At 39.6% G+C, this 21590-nt stretch overlaps 1 protein-coding gene across 1 annotated transcript in view; it reads right to left on the reverse strand.

Annotated features, from left to right (window-relative positions):
• The window catches only part of MED15 (mediator complex subunit 15), a 28763-nt gene extending 7363 nt beyond the window's left edge, over positions 1-21400 (reverse strand). The window contains exons 1-9 of the mRNA XM_085305847.1: positions 21271-21400; positions 15496-15583; positions 14199-14250; positions 13603-13632; positions 12892-13107; positions 11997-12256; positions 10844-11206; positions 9985-10071; positions 4828-5003 (exon numbers count right to left, since the gene is read on the reverse strand). Of these exons, the coding sequence (XP_085161973.1) occupies positions 4828-5003; positions 9985-10071; positions 10844-11206; positions 11997-12256; positions 12892-13107; positions 13603-13632; positions 14199-14250; positions 15496-15583; positions 21271-21338 (1340 nt within the window). The 5' untranslated portion in view covers positions 21339-21400. The remainder of the gene's footprint in view (positions 1-4827; positions 5004-9984; positions 10072-10843; positions 11207-11996; positions 12257-12891; positions 13108-13602; positions 13633-14198; positions 14251-15495; positions 15584-21270) is intronic.
• Positions 21401-21590: the final 190 nt, after the last annotated feature.

Below are 21590 nucleotides of genomic sequence, written 5' to 3' on the forward strand. Positions count from 1 at the left end.
AAATGTGGGGGGGGGGGGGGGGGGGGAGAGGCAGGGAGAGAGAATAAACCCAACTACCAAGAAGTTCAGCTTTAGAAATCTGGATGGAGATAGAAACACTCCAAACTGAATAGCTGGGTGGAAAGAAGTGAAGATGCTTTCTGACTTTTGAAGGATGATGAGATATGCCTAAAGGACAAAAAGATGCATCAGGGAATGTCGAAAACAGCAGCAAACACTGGGTACAATGAAGTTAATCCTGCATTCTATAAAGCGCCAGAACCAGATACTCAGATGAAAGCAGCCTCTCACGTTTGCTCTAACAAACATTTTTCCGCTTCATTGCTCAATCAAAAGTCAACCAACCAAAACCTGTATTACAGCCAGAAGCATGGCATAGTAGCACAGATATTACTGGAGCATGTTCATTTCTAAAGCACATGCAGAGTCCTTRTGACATAAGACTACAAATACGTATGTACAAAGCTAAGTTGAATTAGCCTGCAAAGGCCACACGTTGTGGCTCAGTACCCCATGCATTCATTTGGTAAGCAATCTGTTAGCACCTTTATGAATCGACAACTCTACTTCCATCGCTCCAAGCCATTTTTAAGCAAGTAGTCCATGTAATCCATGAGCCCCAAACATTTCACAGACACTGCAATTTGTGTTGTCCTCAACTATACACCTAAACCATCCAACTGTTTCCAGAGGACATGTTATTTAGCATATTGAAAAGGAAATATTGCACACTCTGCTATTGCATGTGCACACTGAAAATGACAAGATATGTTTTGTTTGGAGTATCACATTATAACCACACAGAAGGTCACACTTTGTCAAAAAAAAATACTAGGCCCAAACAATCCCCAGTTAGGTGCAAATATAAGACTACTCAACTTGTGAAGACATTAGTTTATCATCCATTRAAGCAATTTAAAATCAAATGCAGCCTCACATACCATGATCTCATTTTTACTTCCAATAACTGCATTGCCTTTGTAACCTCTTTCCTGCAAAAATACTATCTAGAACAAGTGAGGCTGAAATGATATATTTTATCTTCYTTTTCTGAATAACCAACATATATCAAGACTGTTCTTGCTGCTTGTCACAGGAAGTTGGTTCTTTAACAACCTGTCTCTTCTCAACAGTTGAAAAGGCATTTCTGAGATTRAAAAGCAYAGTCTGCCTCCCACAGAAACCATGTTTGTGAGGAAGCTAGGAAAAATACTCCAAAAAGCACTCTGATTTTTGCAATTCTATTTAGCATTCTGCTAAACAGCAAGTGATTTAAAACTTACCCCAAATAGAAGCTGAACCCATTTTTTCCTCAAGTCAAACTAAGACCACTTTTGAGTGGTTCATCATTTTTTGAAAATCAGTCCCCTCCAAAATGTCTCAAGTTGGTTACACAAAATTACTTCTGAAAACTTAGATGTGTTTTAGGAATGGAGGAGAAAGACTTCATTAAGATTTTCTCCAGATTTAAGCTTCTGTAGCTACTCCAGCACCAAGATCCCTTCACATAATTTACAAAGGTTCCAGAAAAGCAAAGGAAAGAACATGCAGCATCTACAGTGTACACAAGCATAAACTGAATTAGCGCTGATATCTTTTTAATAGTATTACTCCTTCTCACTAAGTACATGCATAAGCAACCAGCTTTCCTCTTCCAATCAAGTCTGATCTCACTGCTGGCTTCACTTCTAAAACATTGCAGGCCAATGGCCAATATTAAGTAATTCTGAGACACTGTCACAAAGCCATGCACTTGAAAGTATGCAATCACAAACTTACTGCTTTATTCTTCTTTGAAAGCAATTAATCTGCTACATAATCATTTCAGATATCTTTCCCTAGTAGTGACCATTCAAACACGCTTGCAGTCTTTAATTTCTACGTCGTTTCCAGGATACGGATTAAGATAATAACAATTTAATAATATTTCAACTTCTAAGGATTTCTTRTTACAACTGACTCCCACTTAGAAGAATACTTTAAAAAAAAAAAAAATCCAGAGTATCTGTTAAGCCATGGTTACTGACCATCTGTATGCTATTTATCCTGAACAGATACAAAGTAATGCAACTTCATATATTTTCATTGCAGGATGAGGTTTTCTGCACCTAAAAACATATTCATGGGCAGCCTTTCTGACATGAAGTTACTCTGCAACTCTGCAGTGACCTGATCATGACTCCAAGCCCTAACTTTATAAAATCTTACTCAAGAGACACGTAGGCTTGCAAAACAAAGTTTGTACTCAATAATGTCCACTAAATCAAACTCTGTTTTTAGCGTTTAGAGCACATCACGCTGCAAGATAAACTTAGCTATGAGGCCTACCTCTAGTTTGCTGAGTCTCAGACAAAGAACAGTACTCAGGGCTCCTGAGAGTTTTTCAGGTGCAATAAGCAGAAATCAACAGCAAGGAAAAGGAGATTTCAATAAGGTAGTGATGAATAATAATGAGGAACAGTGTAAACACTTTTAGTCTAAAGAAAAACTCCAGAAAGCATTTACACTACCATACACACAGTTTTAATGTTAGGCCAGTAAGTACAGTGCTGCCTACTCTGTTGCAAACTGGGTTTAAAGTTCACCMTTATGCTGCTTTGCAYGACAAAGTGAAAACTCTGCAGAGCTTCAAGTGAGTTCAGATAAAAGTTTCCATATTCCCAGTCAGGCCAGTATCCCTTGCTATATTTTAATATTTAGTTCAGTTTACTTTTTTCTRTATTTCCAGYTTGCTGAAGATTTTTCACCAACAACTTKTAAGTGCAAACTAGAAGGCCATACCATTGCAGTCTGCAGTAGATGCGTAGAGATAACTTGGGAGGTTTGACACTAGGAATACAGGAGAAATGTGGTGATTAGCGCATTAGCTTTTGCTTTAGAAAAAAGATAACTAAGTATTAGATTAGTTTAATGCTTCAGAATTTCTATCAGTGGGCTGATTGACTATCAAGTCAATCCTAATATGGTAATTTTTCCCAGCTATTCAAGAAATGTTGCTAACATTGAGAGTTCTCAGTTCATGCTTGATAGCTTTTTACTCACAAAAGGGGGGGGGGAGACAGACAGACAGACTCCAGAGTCTGGAATACAATGACATAGCAGTGAGTATAAGGAAAAGATTCTAAAACAAACAAAAAAAAAGAAAGAAAGAAAGAAAAACAAAACAAAACCCACCAAAAAAGCACACTGCAGAAGAAAACAAGCCTAAASAGACAGACACAGCATTTGTCTTAGATGGAGAAAGCTATAGCTTTTTTTGATACCACACCTGGTCCTATATTTAGTAATTCATTTGCTGTCAGGAATCAAAGCTCCTCAACAGCCACCACTAAAAGATCAGCTTATGGCACTGACAGGTTAAACTAGAGGCCTTCTGTTACGACTACAATATTAAATAAGCTAATCTAATACTTAAATTTTTATCAGAAGACATCAGCATCAGTCCAAACACARCAAAYAGTACATACTTCATACAGGAGAGGACTGCCTCTGTGTATATATATTTGCTGTAGCAAATATAGCTCAAAGCAGATTCTCCCTTGACTCAATGAATAGCTATGTCTGAGTTTTATTTCAGTTAACATTTAAACAATGGGCTAAACTGAAACAACCATCTATCTTAAACCAGAAACAACAATGGATGAGTTTGCYTAGGCCTGCAGAATCTTTCTGGCCACTGTATCTATGTTAACAAACCCCTATCAGAAAATGCTGCACCTAATAAACTTCATGCAGCAGCAGCTCTAGGAAGCAGCATTTCTGGCATTCTGCAGCCCCTGATAAGCTTGCAAAACAACCAAAAATGTAAAGAATGAGGAAGCCTTCTTGAATTCCATGAACAGAAAGTGTCAATGTTAAGAACAAAAACTACATCTGGTATCAAATCTGAAAGTTACTGTCTAGGAGAACAAGATATGAGGTCCATGAATGACACAGGACAATGCAGTTGAACTCCATTTTGCCATCCTAACATGATACACATGTAAACCAGCATCACTCACACAGGACTCAGCAGAGTTCCATGTCCTATGAACTGCTGAAGAGCAGAATAGTGCCTGGTTTTGTGGCTAATGGATAAGAATTCAGTTCCACTTCATTCTAGTTCTCTCCATCCCTGCTCCATCAGAATGATGCATCTTGTTCGTGGAACAAAGCGGTGGGAAGTAGTAGCACAGGTCCTGATCTGCTAAAGCAGATGTGGTGCTCTGACCAAACACRTCTTCAACAGTAGTTGCACAGAGTGCTGCCAGCCTGCCCACACAGGTTTCCTCACTGATACAGGCATAAGCAGAGTCCTTCTGGCAGATCCTCGTTCTCAAGTGTGRAAGAGCAGAGAAAAGCTCCATATTTCTTGATTCCTGATTATATGCCAAAAGCTACGCAAACTGAAATGAGCCAAATTTACTATTCACGAAAGAAGCACCTATACAGAATATGAACATGTGATACATAAGGTCCCAGTCACAACTCAGYCAGTACATTGCAGTCCTGACTTGCAACACTTCTGGAGACTCTCCTAGATGCGCACTGGTTGTGAAGTATGGACAAAGATTAAATGGAGATCAGAAAATTCTATTCATTTGAGACCTGAATCAAGTATGAATGTGAAAGAGTTTTAAGTGTTAAAATACAAAGATCTGTGCCACTTYAGAAATGTTTATTTGATATCCCAAGCACTCAAAATATCTGCTCTTTAAAAAGAAAAAAGAGAGATAGGTCCATGGAAAAAAAAAGAAATAGCCCAATACCCTGAGCAACTCCAGCAAGTTAGTTGTTCGATGAAGAAGTAAACTTCCCCTTGCTTGAAAGCAAGTTCTATACAATCACGTATTGAATGCTTTGTGCAATTCCTGACATAACGTGCGCTTTGACTCAGTAAATACCTGTGACATTTGCTGTCCGCCCAAAGGAATGGAGCTTGGCGGCGTGGCAGACACAGCGGTGGTAGGCGGGAACCGTGGTCTTATTTGCATCCCACCTCGGGCCATAGGTGCGGTGATCATCTTTGAGGACAGAGGGACAACAGACAAAAGTAATCGCAAAACAAGAAATGCAGTGCACTGGCAGGATGAAAAGCACATGCARCCTCTAGGAATTAGGGTGATGGGGAGCACAGAAGGAAGGTTAGTGAGCTTTTCTCTAAAGGTTAAACTTAACATGCTAGCTTACAAATCAAACTCATTCTTATATCCTTTCTATCCATTTGTAGAAAGCATCTAATAAATTCTAGATCTCTTGAGAGGTAGTATCTAGATACAGACTTGTAGGTCAAGGGGTAACCGTGCTGTTTTCTTGAAGCATTATTCCTAAAATTTTGCCTGACATCTTGAACTTCTAGAATTCTTGCAAATAACTACTCTAAGATTGCTATCAAGAATGTTCCATATAAGAAGCTTTTTAAATAATATTCTAGGTTTCTGTTTCTGATGTGCTTTCCCCCACTGTGCACTCAAAGGATTTGGCAGTATTTGCATATATAACTCAAAACAATTTGGCAGACAGTTCAACAGCAACTGCCACTACAAATACTCCAATGAGTCCTACAGCAGCAAGCAAGATTTCAGAACAACCTGACCTATCACAGTAACAGCTCCACAGCTAAGGCTTCCATCATTACAACAGAAAGGACTTCTGGGTTTGAAAAAGCCATCTCCTTCCTTTTGCAACCCACAGAATGGGTCCCTGTAACATCTGTCACCTTTGTCAAATATCCATTTCTCTTTTACTAAGCTGTATTAAAATTTTCTTTTCTGACTCCCTAATGTAACCTGACTCAAATTTATTCACGCACTATTTGATTCTACAACTGTAACGACTGAGGAGTCCCTARAGTATAATCATCATTCAGAACAAAAGCTGAAGATTAGTGCTAGAACAAGCTCACGTTTTAGTAGTACTAGGGCTATGCTACTCCACAGTATCTAGAAGTGCCTTTCAGAACTACCAGCCTGCATAAGCCTTACAAATGTAGTCCTATATACCTATAACCTAGGTTACTTAAAAATCAGTATTACGCCATATATGCTAAGAATCAGAACATAATATAAATTTACAGGAAATTTAGCATGTTTTGAGGTACTATTCAGGTAACTTTGGCAGTTATCCTATCAGTAAAAGAGCTTCTATTTGGTACTCTATAAATCTGCAATAACATCTGCTAAGCCACTTTTTTGCAGTTTACTTATTACTGAGGAACTTAGGCTCTAACTAACCTAAGCGTTAACCTAGGAGCTAAAAGAAATCTCTTTTCAGTGAATGATTTGGGGCACTCTTGCTTAGTGTTCTGTGTAAATGGACTGAAGCAGCCAGCAACATGTCTCTAGAGAGTCAGAAATGCATGTGCTTACGATTGTTAAAAATAAATAAAATTAAATACAACATAGCAAGACTGAAAAAGAAAGCAATAACTAATAAAGAAAATAGTGTCAAATTCAGCACAGCTGTTAGTTCACAACATCAGAGCAATGCAGTCCCTTTCCATCCAGGCATAGAGGGATGGTCAGAGACAGGATTTCAAAAGGAAAACGAATGAGAGCTTCAGACATCACACACACATGCACATGTGCACACACAGCATGCAACAGCCACCACAAGCAAACACAACATCCCAGCACTGGCACAAAGCACAGGTATATGCTACGAAGTGCAGTGAGGAGCTACAGTATCAACATGARAGCTGGTGAAGCAACACAACCCTAACAAAAAAAGGGAACTGTTGGCAAAAACATCCTCCAGGCACAATCACCCCATCATAGACCCTCGTGAATGCACACGGATCTTTGGAGTGTGTGAAAACCCAGAGATGTTATGGTGACTCATGTCTCCCATCTTGGTCCTGTTTCTCATGCCACACCACCAAAGTGTGCAGATCTAGATTATTTCCTCAGAGGTCAAGGAAGTTAGAACCATATTCACATTGTAAGCATCTGGCAAACCATGGAACACCAGCAGGACAAACTCCAATTCAAAGGCTTTCAGCTGTTTGTTGCATTGTGGTTGGTTGGTCATGTGTGCATGCACACACAGTTTTGGTTTTGGTTTTGTATTTCAAAATAAATGTGCTTTGGAAAGGAACTGTATATATAAAGTGACACCAGTTCTACTCTCTTTGCAAAAGGAATCTGTTTTCTCCCATTCTTCCAGCTGTTCAAAAGTTAGTGTTCACATTTACAAAATCCAYGATCCTTTAATAAAGGAGTAAGGAAAGATTGTGTGTTTTATGTGAAGGAATGTGCCTATAAGAGTTGTTCTTGTCAGATAATCTAGAACTGGGAGTCAACCAGAAGTGTTCATGGACTTTTGAAAAATAATTTAAACTGAAGGTAAATCCTTCTCYACAACTGAAATTGAGATAAACCAATTTACAGAAATAAGAATTTCACCCAAAGAGAAAGTAAGCAGAGGAAGAGAAAGTCTTCCTTCACTGTACAATATAAAACTCATCGTTTGATAAAAAATGAACTGGAATATAATAACCAGAACTGTGAACTCACAATTTTGTTCCAGCTAAAGTCCAAAGACTCAGAATTCCATAAAAATGCAGCTTCCAGTAGGAAAATACACACTGCACCAACATCACTAATCTATATCACCAGCTAATCTATATTCTGTGCACCTGAACAAATTGCAGCAGAATAGTGGTTTAAGATTTATTCATACTTAAATCCAGTTGATTACAGGTTTTCTCTTGGTGCTCCAAGCACTTCTGTAGCACTCTATGGTCACTAGGACACTGCTTAGTTTATTTACCTACTTCACTTTTGAGTTATATGCTCCTAAGGAGTAGATACCCAAGCAGCATAACATTCACCTGAACAGTGTCATTATGACAACTTCAGAGAAGAACTTCAAACTCACATGGATCCATGTTTGAACTTGGGATTGATTTTGGTTTTWCCTAGAAATGCTGAACAGAAGCTTGATGGCAAAGGAAAAATGCAGGCATATCAACGCAAATTCCCAGTTTGAAAGTCMRTAGAGACCAAGCTTAACTGTAACAAGCAAATATTAGGATAGGTTTTGTTTAAAATAAGTTTCCCAGAACCAAATGAGGAAATCAAGATAGATTTATTAATTCTAGTGATAGTGGAAAATAGACTAAAGACAAGAACAGAATCTAATATCAAAATAAACTTGCAAAAAATCAAAAACAATTCAACCATGCTTAAGACCAAAGCTGCATTATAATATTCTATAGAGCTACGATCTTAAAACTAAATATAGAACTGTTACACAAAGTACAAGAAACCAGTTTATTATTGGACTTAGCAGCCTTAAGTGAATTTTAGTAGATTTGTACTGTAACAGCATGGATAAAAATGGAATAAGCCTATCTAGGGAGTTTAGACAACTCCATCTGTGACAGATAATGAGCAATCCCTGAGCTCAGTACATACGGCTTAACAAAGCTGCAATGCAAAAAAAGAAAAAAAAAAGTTGACAACCAACCATTTTATCACTAGAAACTTTTCAAATGTGCTGTGGTATTAAGCCATTGGCATATGAATTCATTAAGTGGGACAAGAATTAAGTTGCCTATACATAAGCACGATCCATCTGCTTAGGAGTTGGAAGAAGCAACATTAAGTTAATAAAATAAACAAACAAACAAACAGTCTCCTTTTAGTCAGCCTAAGTCCTTGGAACTGCCAAATGGAAATTATTCATGAAATAAAGCTTTTAATTCACATTTCAAGTGTAGTAAATTATTTCTACATTGCTGTCAGTACTGTATAAACTCTACTTACCACTGCTCAGCTTTAGCATCCTGTGTCATGTCAACACAAGAAAAGGGACCAATATAGAAACAAAACTCTGCCATCAGCAAGACTGTGGACTATATGAGGTTCAGAAAGTACAAGACACTATTCCTGATACAAGGTTGAGAGGGTACAAGACACTATTTCTGATATCAGTCTGGAAACAAGTTGTTATCACTCACCCTCATTCAATAAGACCCTTTGTTATCGAAGCGTCTTATTGAATCTAGATTATTACTTTTCTGCTGAGGGGGAAATGGTGCATTATGCAGTGTGTCTGTGGATACAGATACAACTTTGCATTAATCCTAGTCAACCCCATTTCATCTCTCTGCCTTGTCTCTTCATCTACAAAGTGGTAATAAGTGCACTTACCAATGTCTTTAGAGTGCCTCAACATGAAACATTACAGAGGTAAACCAAAAACTTTCATATTCTTGTGGAAAACRGGATGAGTGATTCAGGTCAAACAAATCCCATTTTTTCCCCCACATCTCCTTCATAACAGACATGCATCAAAGAACAATCACTGGGACTACAGGTGTATTGGAGGTAAAGAAAACTGTGTTTGACAGTAAGCTTTCATTCAGCACTTCCCCCCCCTTTTTTTTTTTAATTTAACTCTGCACTTGTGATGCATGCCATTTTTTTCTTGATAATTCACATTCACAAGGGCAATTTATAATCTATGTACAGCCCAATTCACTCAGAAAAAAGGCATGAAAGATGAAAGGAATGAAAAGGGAGGCATGGAGAGATTTCATTATCTATACTACTTTTGTGCTTGATACATGGAGATGGAAGGTAGACCACACGTGAGTTAAGACTAACAGGCAAAAGATACACAGTACAGAAATCAGTTCACACGACAAAACAGTCGTTTAAGAAAGTATAACGGGAGTAGAGGTGATACACTTCAGGAACCAGCAGTCAAACCTGCAGCATGACCACGGCAGGCAGTCTTATTGATGTGCACTCCTATGCCACTATGGGCAACAATCTTACCTACTCAGGACAGAGAACATGCACAGATAGGTTATAAATGAAATCCTGCCTCTGACTCCAGGCAAAGGAGAAACAGCATAAAACCCACAACCCCTTTATAAAGTGGATGACCAGTGACAGATCCCTCCTCAGAAAGCCACCAGGAACCCATCTCCATGCTCATCTTTAGCATGCACTTGCTATAGGCCTGCACTAGTAATACTGGCTCCAGAGCCCTTACCTGTCCTGCAGCTCCCATCTGAGCAGCTTGAGCCTGAGCTGCTTGCACTGCTGCTGCCTGCTGCTGCTGGACCAGCTGAGCTCTTACCTTGAATATGAAAAGGAAGAAAAGTAAACATGTATAACTGATCTCAGTACGACCTTTCAAGAATTTCCCAGGTGGGGTTCACCCTTCACCCCGACACCCTCAGCATGATCCAGGGAAAAACAGCTCTCCCAATTGTGACTGAGATTTTGCTCAGTAGCACACAGCACTCGCTGAGCCCACAGAAAAGTGGCCGTAACACAATAGTCAGAAAAGCTGCACCACTAACAGCACAATCCCAACTTCCATAAATGAAGTAATAAAAGATTCAGTAGAGTAAAACTATCACCWTRCCTTGTCCACATACTCTTCCAGGCAGGAACTACCAATGTCTAAACTTTGGTTAAAACCASTACATATTGCAGCAGAAGMAAAGCCAGTGTGCTAAAGAGCCAACAATGGCTCCAGTCATGCACTAGACCCTCCAAAGCACTTGCTAATGCTCTAAAACCGCATTTATCACGCAGAAGTGATTTTTTTTAACCAGTGTTCATTCTTTCCTTCTTGTGCATCCAAGAACAAGCCAAGAAGCCAAGAAAAAAAAATTTTTTTAATCACAGATTTCCAGAATTCCTAGTCTTTTGGATACAGACCTGTTCCATGCTGGCAAACCCAGAAATAAACTTTCAGTGTCACCATACTTGTATCAGGCTAACTACAGATCTTTTAATAAGCTATGGTATTTCCTACTCTATTATTAGCAACAGTCAAGAAAATTTCTGTTTCTCTAAAGAATCATAATGAGTCTACAGTCTAGCTGATCATTAGCTCTTACCTGCATTGCTTTTAACTGTTGTGGTGTGAGAGTGACAGGCATAACCTGACTAGGAATTTGTCCTGAGATTGCCTGYGCCTGAGACACCATGGGCTGGGGTTGAGGCTGGGATTGTGGYGGAAGCTGAGACTGCTGTGCCTGAGCAACCTGTTGTTGCTGCTGTTGCTGCTGCATCTGTTGCATCTGCTGTTGTATTACTTGTTGAGGTGGCTGCTGCTGTATCTGTTGCTGCGGTATTTGTTGCTGTTGCTGCTGCTGCTGTTGCTGCTGCTGCTGTTGGGCCTGCATTGCCTGTGCTGCCTGCAGCTGCTGCATTTGGGCAATTCGCTGGAGTTGTTGTTGTTGCTGTTGCTGCTGCTGTATCTGAAAAGCAGGAAAAGCAAGGATACTAAAGCTTCCAGCAATGATATAGYAGCTTTATTTTCACAGAGTAGACCAAGAGCAAACAGAATGCTAATGCATCAGAATGAATATCCAAGCTCAAGTTGAAAACTCAACCTTTTTAAAGGTTCACTCTTCAGACAAATATCACTTCTACCTGGTGCATGTCCTGTAGTTCCACTCTCACCGTGAGAAACTTGTCTCACTACTAAAACAGTTTTCAAAGGCGAAGACGAAATCTATCAGCTTCTTTCCYCAAACAAGCTCAGAAGCACTTCTTCAAACACAACCAACTAGCAGCAGCACCACCATTTACYAGAACTGCACAAGAACATAACAACTGAAGATTCTTCTGCTGTTTTTGCGCCCAAGGATGAAGCATATATTATGTTCTTGGCACACATTTTCTAAAACAGCAATGAGTAATTCACACAGTGACAAAACAGCCACTATGTCTAAAGCAACGGAAGTATTGTAACGCAACTCTGTCCCGATATTTAGAAAAAAGAAAGGTTTTAATTCTCTGTTGCTATGACAGAAGCAAGTGATCAAATGATTATACCATTAAGCCCTTCCTCTAGGATGCAATACACTGTTGCTAATTCAATTGCCAGTCTAAACCGAAACTCTACCTCAAAACAGAAATGTGTTAATAGGCAGAGCTAATACTCAGTACTGCCATACAAGCCAAAGCTCCAGACAGAATAGAATCACTGGACAAATAACTGATCACAGATCACTTCAATTCTGTGATTGCTTTGTTTGACATTACCTGCTGCTGGTTTTGCTGCTGCTGCATCTGCAGTTTCAGCATGTGCTGTTGCTGCTGCTGGACAGCTTGCAACTGCTGCTGCTGCTGTTGCTGGGCTGCTGCAGCTGCTGCTGCCTGCTGCTGCTGGACCTGAAATTGTTGTTGCATGGCTGATTGTTGGGCCTGGAACTGCTGCTGCTGCTGCAAAGCCACCTGCTGCTGCTGAAATTGCTGCTGCTGTTGCTGTTGCTGCTGAGCTATCTGCTGAAGCTGAAGTTGGGCTAAAAARGAGATAGAATGTACTTACAAAACAAAACCCAGAACATGACAAGAGACATCACCCAGTATAAYGCCACAATAATTTAAGATAATCTTTAAAGTACATAAATGATCCTGGTTAACACTATATACTTTTGCACCCTCAAATGGAAAAGGCACACTAACAGCATAATTAACGGCACCTGCAACTATCTCTGTATCTCACTGCCTATATTGAGAGAGCAATGTAAGTACAGAGTGTAAAAAAAGCGCAGGAAGAAACTGTGTGACCACTTGAAGAGCCAACAATGAGAACACACCTTAGTCTCCATGGAAATCTCTGAGAAAGAGAAGCTTATAGAGACAAAATATTCACAGAAGCCACCAGCAGGAAACACAACAGCCGTAGTAAACATAGGTGTGCTCTACAGAAGCAGCAAAGTCCTAAAATTGATGTCTGCGAGCATGGAGGAGGCATTTACTCATACAACAGCTAGTCTGTTCCTCACTGTATGAAAGAAAACATTTATCCAATGAGGTAGAAGTATTTGAAATTGGTTCTTCTCCAAGATTATTTGGTCAGAAGTATTAAATAGAGTAATGTACTGAAAGGCSAATTAACAATTTCAGTGGCTGATGCTAAATGAGTAATACTTACTCTGCTGACTAGCTGTAGAGACACCAGGCATCCCGTGAGGGGCCATCCCAGAGGTTCCAGGAGGCTGCTGCTGCCCGGGGAGACTCATTTGTTGTCCCATTGGGCCAAGGCCACTCATCCCACTCATYGGTGCTCCCTGAGCTCGCGAAGCCATGCCCATTCCAGGTGCCCCTGCTGGGGGCCCCCCAGTTAGATTCTGCAAGGCATTCATAGGATCTACAGAGAAAATAGCAGAGTTACTAATATATAGCCAGACATGCAATTGCCTCTTCAAAATTCTCCATTCTCTGGCATCCACTCTGACCTACTGGATTCAGATCATAATTAGATCCAACCTCTAAGCGTCTAAAACTCACTGGTCTGCCAGTGAGACCACAAGAAGCTTCTGGAAGATCTTTGCCTTTCTGTAAAAAGAGTAGAGATTACTTAAAGTGCTTTAGTTCTGCAAAATTTCAAATAAGTTTTAATCAAAAGGAATCCATTAAGCATCTCAATTCATRAGACCATCACACTACCTTTCCTTTTCTCCAAGGGCATTTAGTATTCCAGCTGTGAAACCCACAGCCATAACACAAAACAGCCCTGGTTTCTGAGTTCTTCCACTGGAGCAGGTAGTGGGAAGGAGGTGGGGATAAGGAGGGGTAGGAAAGGAAGGTGGCAAGGGGAAAAAATMGAAAAGGGAAAAAAAACAAACAAAAAAAAAGCTCTTACCACTGACTGAGGCCTGAGATTTCTTATTGTCTGCAAAAGCAGAAGAGAAAAATTGATTTTGTTCATCTTGTGACAAGCAAAATTGGCACTTTAGACACGCTCTCCACAAGAAATATATTCACAGTATAAATAATCACTATCTACTGTAGTTCTACCCATCTCTAAACAGTTTTCCAGACCCACTGTCCCAGACAGCTGTATCACAGCTATAACGACCATTATAGTAGAAAGATATTTGCATCTTTATTATCAGACATAGCTTCAGGATGGAGCATGCAGAACAAAATACACTGAGCTAAACTGATTTGGTAACCAAAATGCTATATAAACAATTAAAAGAAAGGAAAGATGCAGGAAAAAAATAGTAAAAKAGTAGTAAATGCAAATAATTTCTCAAAGTTTTCACTTATAGACATAAATTGCAAAAGAAACAGTATTTAGGAACTGAGTGTGTATATTATAGAGGAAATTGTTAAAGCAACTTATGAGCAGTCACAGGCAGGACCACAGATACAAACCCTAAAATTTACTTTACTTTTTTTTTCTTATGAACAATCCTTTAACTGAGAAAAAAAAAAGGAAAAAAAATTACTTACGAATGTCTCGAAAATGGATAATAAGTCTGGCCACAAGAGAAAGATATTCCTCCTAAAGGTAAAAATTAGTATTTTAACATGGGAAACAAATGAATCATGACTTTCTGGTCCTTCTGTGTTACTCCTCCTCTTTAACATAAGATTTTCCTTTACAGAGCCAGCGAGCTTTTCAAAGAAGTTCACTTGCTAAGAACAAACTGTGCAGGTACTAAGGGGAAACATTTTCACTAGAAAGTTGTTGTGCTTGATAGTACATGAATGGCAAGAGGTCATAAATTCTTAGCAAGGGACAGGCAACCTCCACGATAGTCATACTAATAGGACCACAATATGTGCATCCAATCACAGAAGAATACATCAATTTTTCATTTTTTACCTATTCTAGTTCCTTTTACTTAAGGATCGAAGTTTCTTATTTAGTACACTGACTTATTTTGATCTGGCATTGAACTAAGTCACATTTATATGGCAAGAACTTTTTCAAAGCTACGTTAGTATTACAAAAACGAGTAAATCAACATCTCTAAAGAATAAAATTGTCCAATTTATCTGGTAAAGTGCCAAAAATGAAAGGACAAGTATTCTTTGTATCATTTTATTAGCAGGCCTCACAATGCATAACACAAAGTGCCAAAAGGCTGAGAGATTATACCTGTACATGAAACCTCTAGCTCAGCCAATGAGGATGCCATCAGTAGGCCTAAATTTCCAAAAGTAACATCATAAAACTCCTGCTAAGGTAAGTTTGTATCTCARAGAAAGAGGGCTTGTTTGGAGGCAGCAATAGTATCCAATTTCTTATAAGAGAGCTCCAGGAAAGAAGTTTATATCTGGGTAGAGTCTGGAATTGTACAAAATGATGACAAGACTTCCACAAAGACTTCCTCCTAAGACAGCCTTTCTATTGATATACTTGTCCCTCCCCATCACCACACTGGTCACACAGAATAACGCTACACTGTAGTAAAGGAAATTCTGCACAGCTTACTATATGCCAGTCTTTACATAAGGTTTAATTACGCATGGTCCCACATACACATTAAATGCTACAATGTCAGCCAGGCTGTCTTGGCCTGAAGTCCAGCTTCCTATCTTGATACTGCCCATATGAGATGCAAAACACTTCCACTTACCCTGAGGGAGAAGGAGTCACACTAAATCTGAAATCTTGCAAAACTAGGTACTCTAAGCAGAGACTGATAGTTAACTATGTGCATTGTGTCTGCTGTTTCTATGGGTTGTTCCTAACTTCTTTTGTCACCCCAGTAATTTATGGAAATACAGAGAGAGGCTTTACCCTTGTTTTGGCCTTCATAAAAACATGACTTTCCATATCTTTGCTGGATTTATTGTGGGCAACACCAGCCTTCCTCATAGCTTCATCGCTGAAAAAAAGAAAAAATAAGGATGAAGATTGAAAACATCAGAAAACACCTTCTGTAGTTAAAAAGGTCTATAACAGCTTTTTACTCCTTTCTTTTCAACAGATCAACATATAGACTAAAAAAAAAACTCATACATCACTTACAACTGTTGCCCTTTAAAAATTTCTTCAAATAACTGGAGAGAACCTAAATCATTTCTAAAAGGCAACACAAACATTATCTGCAGACATTCAAGAATTACTGCTAGGCAAGCCATTACTTTGCTATCTGAAGTATTATTTTGACCAAATGCCAGGACCTGTTCATTTGAGGGAAGTTGAATGACAGGATTAACGTAATCCGTATTCTATGAACAATGGGTCTGAGCCTGCCTAGTGTCACATGTTTTGTGAAAGAATCCTCTAAACGTAAGGTGGAAGAATAAATATATATATATATTAAAAAAAAAACAGCACTGGTTTCACAAAGCCACAGAAGTTTGACCAACGACCTGAGAACATGGGAGCATTGTTCAAGACAGAGAAGGGGAGATGCATACGGGTATACAGGGAAGGAAGAGGATGAGTAATATGAAAGCAGCAGGTAAAATATTAGAATGAAAGGAAGGCCCTGCTGATAGAAGTTGAGAAAAAACGATGAGGAAAGGTAATAAAAAGCTTTTAATTCCTTTACTCTTCTTTCCCATTTACCAGCCAGAATAATATGGGCCTACTGCCCTTTCTCCATCACACCTCTTGTGAACTGGATCTAGTTCTGCCTTCTGGACACGTGAGAACAAAGAAGAATATAGCCCAAAAGCATACTGTTAAGGACATGAAGGGGAAAGAAAAGGCATTTTCAGTACATCAAAAAGTAACAAGTAATTCCACTATGAAATATGCACAGAGATGAATATGTCCTGCCTGAAACAAGAGTTCAGTCAGGTGAACAGCCCTATTCAAATCCTCAGGGCATTCTCATTCTTGGAAGCGCCTCATTTTGCTGCAAAACTCACTATGTTTTAATCCAGCCTTGTTAGCTACAGTTTAAATTTCATGAACAACTTACCAGGAAATACTTTTACCTTGTAATTAATGTCTCATCAACTTATATCTCAGTAACCATTGCCTACACTAAATGAATCCCTGAAAGTTGTAGTCAACCTGAAACAGGACCACTCTTCTCCTCCCCTGAATTTCTACCAYATCTTGCAGAGGGCTGGCATTTATATGAGCAAGGAGCCGATTTAGCTTCCTGAACTCAATCAGTCAGTCACACAAGTGAGAAGAGCAACTGTAACTACCTTGACATACAGGGACTTAGACTGCCACAGCTCACACCCTTACCTTGCAAGAAGCAGTCTAGCAGCATGTAGCTAACTTACTGTAGAGTGCAGAGACCCAACAGTAGAGCACAGCTAACCCTCAGAGCAAGTTGCTCACATGGCTAGACAGACACTGGAAAAATTGTTTATACATGAAGGTTATTTAAAATTAAGTTGGATGGGAACCTAAAGCAGAATAACTGTTCCTTCCTTTGCAAACAAGCCTTAAAGTGAGCTGCTCACAAAGGAACTCCACTGCAGAGGAGGAAACCACATCCAGTTCTTTGCTGATGCCTCCCTTATTTCCATGTTTTTCCTTTCAGAAAGGCTGCCACTAAATGCACACCAGTCTGAATCCTCTCCAACTCCACAGCTGCACATTACAATGATAACGCCTCTCATTCCGAAGGCAGCAAGAACTGAGCATGCACAGAGATGAGGAAAAGATTGTGCACAGGCAAGCAAAAGTAGTAACATGCAACTAGTACTAAAGAGCCATGATACAGAGACAATGATAAATATGGTATCAGGAACTTGGGGAAAAAAAAAGAAACATATAAAGGGAAGTTATTTAGACTTACATGCATCTACCATTTCTTTTTGATGTTACAGGATATAAAATATAGCTACCCTTAATCTTCAATTTCTGATCACATCTGCATTACTAGTAATGGCACTGAAGGTACTTCATATCATAACTGTTGGTATTCCAATAAAAGTTTTGAGGGGGAGTGGGAGAAGGGTGGGAAGGCAAATACACAGCACTGTACATTTGTCTACAAATGTATCCCATCTGCAACCAAAAAAAAATCTGTGTTAAACGACTGAGAAATTCACTAATAAATACTATTACTTTAGCATATAGTTAAGGATGCAGAGTATTGTATCACTTCCTTCCAGGACACCACATTCACCAAAACTTTGAAAACTAGGTGATACTTGATGTTTCAACCTTCATCTGCCATCCACAGTTTCATGAGATGAAGCACTTCACAGCAATATCATCTTCAGGAATTCCTCCTCCATTCCTAAGAAGCTTGTTTAAAGCCCAACAATGCGTCACTTCTCACTCAGTCCAACTGATCCAGTCAAAAAACTTGCAAAATATGTTCTTCTTCAAAGTTATACCAGCTCCCCAACCAAACCCAAGCTTCATCACCAAACACTGTTTTATGAAATAGRATACCTGACCACTACAACACTCAATTCAACAAATTTTTCTGTCACGAAGGAAAAAAATGAAAAAAAAATCAGGTGAACTGAGCCACGTGGAAGCATTAAAGACCTCCAAATAAACACTACTGAATAAGCTAAATTTTAATCACTTATTTGTGCATACGACACTGCCCCATCCGTTTTTTGTTACATACTGATGAGGTGTTACACATTTCATCATTGACAACCCTCACTGGAAGAATACTATTGCAGTCAGATACTGACAATACAGACTAGCATGAGACMCCAACAGGGGTCATCCCATGTTACTTCATTCATATTTGCTTGATAGAAAACATTATGGCCTAAATGGCATTCCAGTTTTCCAATAACCTACCATTTGCTCCAGTTCCACAGAAAACTGCCTTCAGCTACAGAGGGGAAGGCAGGGGTCAAACCCACTGYGGCAAGGTCTTGTCATAGCTCAGCTCTTCTTTCCAATCCAGAAAAGTCATGAAAAAACACTATCTCACTGTGCAAGAAGAATCACCCCTCATAGCTTCACAAGTTTCACACTTTCTCCAGCAAAAGTGACTAGGAAGTTTCTTCCAAATTATGCCATTACAATCATCTCCAYGCCTGTGCAGTCAGCAATACTGAAACACAGTGCTGGCTAAAAATAACCACTTTTCCCAAGTTATTTTTAACTTTGAAAATTTTCTGCACCGGGTTCACTGCACGGTGACCCAAACAGGTTGCAGTACCTCTTCAGTGCAAAAGCAGAAACGCCTTCAGTTCACAATTGTGTCAAAATAAGCAATAATAAAATTAATCTCCAAACTTTCTATAGACCAAGGAGGGGAAAAAGATCTTCCCTCTTGCCTCGGTTTTGCCTCAGGTCTCAGAGAACCTAGGCTTGAACACAGACTTAAGGCTGCCTGTGCCTATACCCACACAAGGATCTAACATTGAGGGGAGCTCTAGGTCATCAAATACAGTATTCTGTCAAATGAAGATAATAATGTGATACACACTGGCCACCAACACRGTCACTAGAATGTCTGTTCCACAGAGTCCCCTCAAAGTGCTCATCTAAATAAAGCCACTATTCCAATAATGTGCTTAAATTCAGAGTTGTAATGGAAACTCAAACATGAAACAGCAACAACAAATTAAGATTTCTGTATCCAGCAGCTATAACAAAGGCCATCAAAATGAGGTATGTGAAAGGTTCCATATATTTAAGCTGATTTTTAAGACTAAGTGTTAATATTTCTAACGATGAGCAATATTTATTTGCTATTATTTGCAGAATGAATCGAAAGATATACACACAAGCTACTGAATTTTCTTGAGTGTTAGGAATAAGCTTCCCACAAAATTGAAAATCCCTCCAAAAATACTTATTTTTATCTCTCTCCTCCATCTACTACCTATGCATCACAAATGGTAAAACTGGAAGTTTATGGAAAGGAATAGGAACTTACTACACATGAAGCTTGAGTTTTTCTATTTCTCACTGAACAGATCTATTGCAAATCCTAGTTTTGGCTAATTTCACTTTATTCAATATGAAACTGAGCCAGGCTAATTTCAGATACACAGTACATGTTAATACACTTCAAAAAGGAAAAAAAAAAGTGCTGTAATCATTGTACACTTAAACCCATAGCAAGTTAGTTTGAAYGTAAGTGTATGAAGTGTGCTATCTTTCTTAAAAAGCAGTCTAAAGCAGGATGGTACACCAGGAAGTAACTTCACTTAAAAAAAAACATAGCTTTGGTAGTGAAAAAAAAAAAGTTATGTCAATACATTTTTAATGACAACCACATAGACCATACACAAGGACATCTGTGTATATGTGTAAAAGTCTGACAGAGAGAATTTTAATTCTGTTTAATTCTGTTTTCTCASAACAAGAAATAAAAGTTTAAAATAATTGTTATCTCTCCTCATGACATTTCTCCTTAAAAAAGAAAAAAGACACTAGAACTACTGAAAAATAAAGTTTTCATTTGATACTGCATGCTTCTACTGAAACATTTTTTACCACCTTTATTTTTTTTAAAGTATTGCTCATAGAAGACAATTGCAGTTTGCAGAACATACATAGAAACAACAAAAACAGATTATTACGTTAAGGTTTGTATTGCCTTACTTGTATTAATTTCCACAAAGTTATACCGTGTTGGAGGACATTTTTGCTTGCRTGTTTTGAGGACAGAGAAGAAGGAACAAATGACTTTGTAGAAAATTTAGAAAGCAAAATATCACTTTTGAACACCAAATACCCTTGCACAGCTTTGACAGACACATACTATGGTATTCTTTTGCTGAATGCTATAACAGTTTTAGTTCTGAAACATTACAGTAAGTAAAGCAAGAACCTGGGAAAAGCTAGGCTAGTAACGGGCGTAATATCATCATGCAGTCAAACTGCACACTGTTTGCCTATCAGAATGAAGCAAGTAGTTTGTTTTAAYGCATTCATTCTCATAAGCAAGATCAAACTTTTCAAACATGCACAAAAAAACAAGCATAAATAAAGATTTCAACATCGTAAGTAATGAGCAATGCTTCTACTTCTGTAATAACCACATTACGTAGGTAAAACAGCCTTCCATGAAATAAAAAAGCATGCAGAGAGCAAAACACTTCAAGTAAAGTGATTGAAAAGACTATCAGAAAGACAAGTTGAACTATATTTCTTTTTAGCAATTTTACAGCATCAAATAGAAACCAATTACATAGCTTGCTCTAGAACTGACAAAGCAAAGCCCTATCCAAAATAACTACAAAATTGACTTTTTTTTTTTTTCCACAAAAGCGTCAGATGCAAGATAGTAACAATGATCTTCATAGGGCAGAATACAGTAAACTTGACTGCGTCCTTCATCTTTAGCATTGCTAAGGCAGAAGCCCTAATGCAGACCCTATGGAGCAGGAGAGGCTGCAAGYACTGCTGAGGAGGAGGAGAAAGGCAAGAGGGAAGAGGCTCGGACAAACGAGGTCAGAAAAAGACCCCGGCCAACTCCCCGACCCTGGCGCTAAGCCGAACCAGGTGACTCAGGCAGAGGCAACGGGGCGCCGAAGGGGCCGTGAGGAGACGGAGGACAAGCCGAGGCGGGAAGGGGAGTCCCGGGAGAGGCCCGCAGAAGAGCCAAGGGACTGGGGGGAGAGGGAGGGTAGCCCCTCGGCACCCGCCGAGCGCGCCCATGGCCCCACTCACATCTGGCTGACGAGCTTCTGCCGGAAGTTGGTGCTGCGCCAGTCGCTCTCGGGGCCGGTCACGTCCATCCCCGCTGCGAGCCCCGACCGCCGCCACAGTCGCGCTTCCTCCCGCCGCCGTCGCTCCRCCACACGACACTACGGAAGTGACGTACAAGCACTTCCGGCGCGCTGAGTGATGAACGGAAAAGAATGCTGGGTGTGATCGCGGCCAGTTCTCGCGAGAGCGGGCGGCCCGGCGCCTGCTGGGAAATGGAGTCCCGGCGCCGGGGTGGGGCGGCGCGGCCGCCCGACGGGCAGCGGGACGGGCGCACGGAGCGC

This window comes from Rhea americana, unplaced genomic scaffold (genome assembly GCF_003343005.1).
Source record: "Rhea americana isolate MKP2758 unplaced genomic scaffold, rheAme1 scaffold_227, whole genome shotgun sequence".
NCBI lineage: Eukaryota > Metazoa > Chordata > Aves > Rheiformes > Rheidae > Rhea > Rhea americana.